Source organism: Lactuca serriola, chromosome 6 (assembly GCF_051521515.1).
Source record: "Lactuca serriola cultivar US96UC23 chromosome 6, Lser_US96UC23_V15, whole genome shotgun sequence".
Classification (NCBI taxonomy): domain Eukaryota; kingdom Viridiplantae; phylum Streptophyta; class Magnoliopsida; order Asterales; family Asteraceae; genus Lactuca; species Lactuca serriola.
The window spans coordinates 172,977,457-172,985,612 of NC_136413.1; the positions used below are offsets into that span (position 1 = coordinate 172,977,457).

At 32.0% G+C, this 8,156-nt stretch overlaps 1 protein-coding gene across 1 annotated transcript; it reads left to right on the forward strand.

Annotated features, from left to right (window-relative positions):
- Window positions 1-658: 658 nt before the first annotated feature.
- Window positions 659-7,554, forward strand: LOC145057391 (peroxidase 12-like). The gene is made up of 3 exons (XM_079005216.1): window positions 659-944; window positions 6,488-6,682; window positions 6,781-7,554. The coding sequence occupies exons 1-3, from the start codon at window positions 699-701 to the stop codon at window positions 7,399-7,401; spliced, it is 1,062 nt and encodes a 353-aa protein (XP_078861342.1). The 5' UTR covers window positions 659-698; the 3' UTR covers window positions 7,402-7,554.
- Window positions 7,555-8,156: the final 602 nt, after the last annotated feature.

Consider the following 8,156-nt stretch of genomic DNA (forward strand, 5'->3'; position numbering starts at 1 on the left):
TGTATATGTGAAATGAATACGAGGAATGGATAGTGAAGAAAGTACATGTTCTTGGATTCTTTGAAACAAAAGTTACATTTTGACTTTTGAGTGCTTAGTTAGGTTTTGTGCTATATTTCATCAAGAGTCTTGATTCTTGTTTCGATTGCACAAATTATAACCACCATTTTTTTCCAGGAAAATGGTATTTTTATTTGTGTTTTTTTATTTATTCATTTAAAATAAATATGATTTGATTTTTATATACTAATGATGATTCTCTCTTCAATTAAAATAAATAAGGAAAAAAATCAAATCATATTACTGTAAGTGAATGAATCAAATCAAAAATGGAAATATTACCCTCTTTTTTTCAACAGAAAAGTTTCCACAACTTCTTCAAGTGAGACATATAGTAAAATTGGTATTTTTATTTGTGTTTTTTTTTGTGGATGTCTTATTACTTACAATTGAAATCCTCTAATTTCTTTTGGAAAAAGTAAAACACTGAGAAAATAACTAACAATCAGAAAGATATTACTTTCTCAAAGAAATATATATTTAATCTTTTTTGCATTGTCAACTAAATACAAAAAATATGGAATATGCTTAGATAAAACCACGTATGTCTATTATCTAGTACTTAATTGGCTATAAATACAAGCCACAAACCAACAGCCCAAAGCCACAATTCTCAACTGTCACCTAAACTTGTAGCTATGGCTATGACTTTCTTGAGAGCATCATGCCTACCAACACTCTTTTTTATATTATTATCATGTAACTTGAGAGCTTCAGAAGCTCAAACTCCGGCACCTGCGCCGGGCTTGTCGTATACATTCTACCGGACTACTTGTCCGCAGCTTGAATCCATCGTACGCACACAGCTTCAGACAGTTTTCAACTCCGACATCGGCCAAGCTGCTGGTTTGCTCCGACTTCACTTCCATGATTGCTTCGTTCAAGTACGTTCATTTTTTGCATGATATTCATATCCGCGCATGCATACTTGATACATCTAAGTGATTTTTTCAGGACGTTTTTTCAGCTTTAACTTTGGATTAAGTGATCGTAATTGAGAAATGAATTACGATCTATGTTTTATTAAAAGAAAAAAAAAAAAAAAAACAAACAAACTATTCAATGGTATTGTCTTCGGCTAGATCGACCTTTCAGACTAGCTAGAATATGTTTCTAACTCTTTAACTTTTATTGTAGTTTTTCTAATAGCTGTTGTATTCATCTATTCAATAACTAATGATCGAATCAAGTTGACTGAATTTGAATCATTATTGATTAAATTAACGTGATGAGTATGTATCACTAGCTACTTATACTCAAATCAGACAACGTTTTTGTAAAAAAAATAAAATGCAGATAACAAGGGAAGATAACAGTAAAAACCTTGCATTAGATCCGCTAAAAAAACTCGTTATGAGTTATGACAACTTAAACTACGGTGAATACAACATTTATAAAGATTATGTATTTGCATATGTTACAAAAGTTATATTGTTTGTGTCGATCTAAGAAATAAAAACAGCGGTGTTATTTTAAAGGAGTGTTATATTTATAAATACAATGATCCAAAATCTAAATTTAAGGACCCATAATCTGATAATCGTAATTAAGGCTGAGTGCATGTTATGTTGTGATGGATATTTCATAAAATTCCATAAAGGGTGGTTGTCGTCCATTTCTACTTTTAGCTTCAACTTGTTAGATTATATCTCTTTTTGCTATACATTTGCTCCGATGGTAAGTTTTATGATGTTAAAATAGATTCCCAAACGTACGACTTTTTTTATTGACCCCATTAAGGAATATTAGTCATGTTCATTATGGATTTTTCTTCATGATATATCTCATAATAATTATAGAGTTGAAAACATTTGATTGATTTAAACTTGCTGGCTACGTGCTTTAACTTCTAGTTAACAGAAAAATGATGAATTTCCTCATTTGCGAATATGGTTCTCCGTATCTTTTAAAAACATGATTTTCCGTATACATATGGCCCACGAAATTATTTATGGTCATTGAAATTACCATATCAATAAATATGAACATAAGCAAAGAAACGTTCATAAATATAAATAAACAAACAGTCATATGTTTCATCTGATTAATCACATACGATTCACAAAACATTTGATTTGCTTACTGCTTTTGGACAAGTTTGTTATGATTGCTTGGATTCTTTGTGAGTCCTTATACACTTTTAGATTAAAATATTTCGATGATATAATCGAAAATCAGTCAGATAAAACTACTCAATGGTTCAATGTGAAATGTTACGATTGTTGAACCAAATTAGATGACCACAAAAGGGGAAAATAACCAAATTTTTCAAAAACTCGTGAAAACTGTCACATGGCAATTACAAAACCGGGTTTGAAAACACAATTTCGGATTTTCAATCATTTTTCATAGATCAATATTAACTTAAATAAAAAATTTCCTAGCTGAAAGCTCTAAGACTCCGCTTCCAAGGACAATGGCCTCGTACCCGTGTTGTTCAAGGATTCACAACTGAGTATCAATACACTTCAAATCAAAATAACATTAAACAATTTGCACTCCACACATGGTTCTAAAAGGCGTGCCCCAAGGTGTCTATAGCTTGAGGCATAGTGAAACCGTTATGATAACGTTCAAGACAGGTTTGTTAAGCCTGACATCCAAATAATGTTTTAAGGTGTGTCATATCGCGTTATTGCAAGGGTTTTTTTTTTCAAGGCGTGGGGTTTTTTTGATTTTTTGTTTTCGTTTTTTTTTAATTATCGAGCATAAAACAATTGAGTTTGTGTGTAACTTTATTTATATTAAATGATAATACTACTTCTAAAAACCTGACATATTTGATATAATTCGATAATTTTATGATTTATCTTTTTTAATGTATATTAAATTGTCACGTTTTGAAAAACGTCATGATTCGCCTAGGCTTTCCATGACTTAGTTATGACCTTATCTCCAACAACATGACTCACGTTATTTAGAACCTTCACTCTACACTATCTTTACTTATTTAATATTTATTAAGATTTCATTTGTCAACAATTTCATCCCAATACACTTAAATAAATATTTGTGATACAAATCACCTATATAGTTTTAGAGTGTGTTATAGAAATCAAATAATTATCAAAAGTATTAAAAAGATAAGGGTGCATTTATGTTGTTGTGACACATTTTTCAATTTTCCATAAAAAAAATTCAATGAAAATGAAAATTTTGAACATATGATGATTATGTTTTAAAAAAATGAAATTTTTTCTTTCTTTTAAATTGTATGTAAATTAGAAAAAAAAAACATTTCTTATTGAAAGTTTTTTGAATTTCTAAAACAAAAGGTTAAAACTCCATCGATTTCAACCAATCATATAATCTAAAGTTTTTATCGAAAACTAAACTTTATTTTCTAAAAAAAATACAAACATTTTTCAATTACAGAAAATCTGTGTCAAGACACCTAAGCTAAATTTATAAATGTTATAAAAGTAACATATTTATCGTCCTCTGTGCCCGCGCGTGAGCGAAATATAAAGGGATTGAGTTTATTCCACTTACTGAAAAAAACATAGATTTCACAATCGACATAAGTATATCATTTTGCATGTTTTGTTTTCAAGGTATATATTGTGGTTTATAAGATGTTACGTGGAAAGTCTATGTTGCACTTCACAATCAACATAACTATCATTACCTGTTCACCCCGATAATACAGGACCTTATTAAATGATCTACTAGTTACTTTTAGGGGTAACGACTTAAAAGGAAATGAATGATCGGCTTTGTTCATATTTAGTTACCTAAAGTAATTAATCGCATAATTTATATTAACATCTTAAACATTTCCTTAGATACAAAATTAAAATGTATATTTCATAAATAAAGTTGATCTACAAAACATTTTAAAATTTAAATGTCTTTTTGGAAAACATTCGTGCTTTGATATACTTATGACTATTAATAATAATTTGAAGATATTTTAAGATTGTTTGAGGTACTTTAGTTTTCATAACTTTGTTAAATACAATTATTAACAACAAACATTGGCAAAATTTATATTTTGGTTATTTAAATCGGACAAAATCGGTTGAGAGTTTTAATCATAAAATTGTAAATAATGAAAACCAACTTAGTTTTTTTTTTGGAACCCGCGGAAATATTATTAAAACCATAGCATATCAAGCGATAATGCAGGGCAAAAAAAAAAAAAAAAAAAAAAAAAAAAACATTACAAAATGTTTAAAGGGTAACAACACCAATTTACCCAATTACAATTCTCAAAACTCCCTCTATTTTTAATCAAACTAAACATCGTTGAGAGAATTATATCTTCCAGCTTAGAAGGGGAAATGTGAGTCTTCTTAAAGACTATATCATTTCTTGTCTCCCAAATACACCAAATGTACCCAGAAAAAATAGCAAGCAAGATCTTACGTTTTTTAGGGCAATTCCTTCAAGATGTTGTATACAAGATGATCCCTCCAGCTGAATCAAATTGCTAAAAGGGCAGGTTGCACCAATTAAAGATCCAACCGAAAACATATTTGGCGAAGGGACACCATACGAGAAAATGGTCAGCCTCATCAATCCCTGAAACGCAAAATTGACAGGAGGTGGATGGAAGACTAATATCCATTCGAGAAAGCATAACAACAGAGGGAATACGGTCAATGCAAGCACGCCAAACGGACATCATGACCTTAAGTAGCACCAACCGAATCCATTTCGTCGGGTTGTACATCGGAGTAGTCACCTTGGAATCGATTAGAGTTCTACAATCATGCACATAAAAGGATTCATCAGCCGAAAGCTTGGAATTCCAGGAATCACTCCCATCAGAAAACGAGTAAGACTCGACGATTTCCTTTAGAGATTCCAACTCCGAGATCTCAAGAGGACTACTGGGCAATTTTTTCCAAGCCCAATCCATATTATGAGGGTTGCATCTTTCGGAAACAAGACAAAATTTATTTTTATCAAGTTCAAAGAGCAGATGGAATCTATAAGCAAAATTCACCATTCCCTGTCCAATTATCAAGCCAAAATAAAGTATCGGACTCAGACCTACCATGGAAGGCAAACATGGAAGAGAATGGAATTCCCAAATCATCTAAAGAGGAAAGTGTCTTAACAATGTTGGACCAAATTCTAGGAAGAGCTTTCTTAGCTAAACGAGGAACCGATTTTCTAGAGAGATTATGGATCCCGCATATAACCTGTCTCCGTAAACATCTCGAATCAGTTTTATATCTCCAAATCCATTTAATGAGAAGGACCCAATTTAATGACATTAAAAATCCAACCCCTAACCCCCCCCCCCCCCCCCCCATATCTTTTGGCTCAAACACAACCTTCCAAGCAACCCAATTGACTTTGTTTTTTTTTCTTCGCTGCCTCCCAAAAGGAAACCTCTTCGTAATTTCTCTAAATGCTCAATAATGGAGGCCGGAGCTTTGAATAAAGAGAAAAAATAAATTGGAAGGCTATCGAGCATTGACTTTACAATAGTTAGTCTACCTCCGAAGGATAGGTTTTTGACTTTCCAAGAGGACAATCGGTTTTGAATCCGTTCAATGATGGGTTGCCAATTTCTCTTAAGCCCCATGTTTGCTCTCACCGGAACCCCCAAATACTTGAATGGGAGAGAGGCTGCCTTACATCCAAGAATTCGAGCATAACCAACAACTTCCAAATCTGACATACCGATACCATATAGTTAATATTATATATTAGATGGGAAACTGTTTCAAATAATCAAGACTTTTTCCTATAATTTTAAAGTTCAGGTGAGCAAATTAAATGATGTTTTTCTCAAAACTAGTTGGATCCATATTGAAAGAAAAGCAGTTAACCATAGGATTTTTTTTTCAGATTTCTCGAAAAAAAATATAAATTAAAGGGTTTATTTTGTTTTAAGGTAAGCAGTTTTTATAATCTTGTTTTATTTATTCATAAAATACTTTTGCTATCAAAGTAAGCTTTCAGTTCTATTTATTTATAAATAAATAATTAATTAATTAACTACTAACAAAGTAACGTCTTTAGAAAATGCTCACATCAATGACGAAACCATACATAGTTTTCTTGTTTTGATAATGTAAAATATTTAATTTAATTTTTTTATTCTTAATTTAATTTAGTTTATATGTACAACTCCGAAGAGAGAATTATAGTTTTAATCAATGGTTCTTCCCTTTTCTTTTTTTCATAAGATCAACAGATGAAGGTAAAGAAATTTGGATTCAGATCAAAACTCAATAAAATGAACATAATGTTAATTATAAAGCCAAAGCATGTAACTCGCTAAACCAGTCATTTTCATATAAGTGAAATTAAATCTCAACAATATAAGAAGGGATCATATAAGATCCACTGAGGGATTTTAAAGAACATTTTGGACTTGGTTACCTTATAAAAACATACTCCAAAACCTCAGCTATAAATTTTTGGAAATGTATTTTTCTATATAAATAAGTCGATCTTAACTTGCTAGGGATGTGATGGTTCTGTGTTGCTTGACGGTTCTGCGAGCGGACCAAGCGAGAAGGATGCACCACCCAACTTGTCCTTGCGTGCACAAGCATTCGTGATCATAGAAAATCTTCGGAGACTCGTCCACAATGCTTGCAACCGCACAGTCTCTTGTTCGGATCTGACTGCCCTTGCTGCTCGTGATGCTGTATTTTTGGTACAAAATATCGACCCTAGTGAGCACATTTTTTTTTAAAATTCGTTACTTTCTCATTAAAAAATTTTATTAATTTGATTATTTACTTAATGATACAGTCGGGCGGTCCCAACTATAGTATACCATTGGGCAGACGTGATGGGACTACCTTTGCCACTAGAAACGCTACTCTAGCCAACCTTCCACCACCCACGGCCAACACGACCACAATATTAAATTCCCTTTCCACGAAAGGGTTCACTCCCACTGATGTTGTGGCCCTATCTGGTGGTCACACCATTGGGATAGCCCACTGCACTTCTTTCACCCCTCGGCTCTTCCCAACACGAGATCCAACAATGGATCAAACCTTTTTCAATAATCTAAGATTAACATGTCCAACAAATGTAACCGACAACACAACTTTCATGGACATTCGGTCTCCAAATGTGTTCGATAATAGGTATTATGTTGACCTCATGAATCGTCAAGGACTTTTCACATCAGATCAAGACTTGTATACGGATAGTAGGACTCGAGGCATCGTCACAAACTATGCGATCAACCAAACCTTGTTTTTCCGCGACTTTGTGAATGCAATGATAAAGATGGGGCAATTGAGTGTATTGACGGGCACACAAGGGCAAATTCGTACAAATTGCTCACGTGTAAACTCAAACAACCTGTTTATATTACCGGGCATGGAAAACAATGAAAACGAGAAGTTGGCATCATATTAGGAGTGATTTTGTGTTTACAAATCTATGTCCAAATAAAATGCAAGATCACTTGCAATAATGTGGTTTTATAATGGTTGTATACATATAATGTTGTAACATATACTATGATTGTAATAATTAGCTTCTCTATAAATAGTGTGTTATTGTGTTTTTTGTCTGTTTTTTTTGTGTGTTTTGTTTTTAGAGGTGTTAGTCAATGACACAGTATAATAAAAATATATACGACAAGAAAAGAAGTTGTGACGTAATTGAAATTTAAATAAGAAAAGAAGTTGTGACGTAATTGAAATTTAAATTTTTGTTTGTGTCTATTCTGAAAAGTATGATGTTGTGTCATGTTCGTATTAAAAAACTAACATCATATTAACATGAGAGAGAGAGAGAGAGAGAGAGAGAGAGAGAGAGAGAGAGAGAGAGAGAGATCAACAACACTCTAATTTTTATTTTTTGTTGATGGTTATCAATTAAAGTTGAGAATAGGAAGGATGAGACATCCCTCTAGAAAAATGGTTTAAATGTTTGACTTTTAAATAGAAAAAAAATGCTTAAGAGGCATATGTTACTGGCTAATATAGGTCAAAGGGACTAAAAACACAGGTTAATTCCTTATAAAATCCGAAAATAAATTAAATGACTATAATAATACCATTGCATCATTTTTCCTATATAAAGTAGAAAGGATATAATTAAAATTTAAAATTTAAAAATTTTAATCTAAATCTTTTAATCTATAGTAAATAAAAGTAGATGGGTTT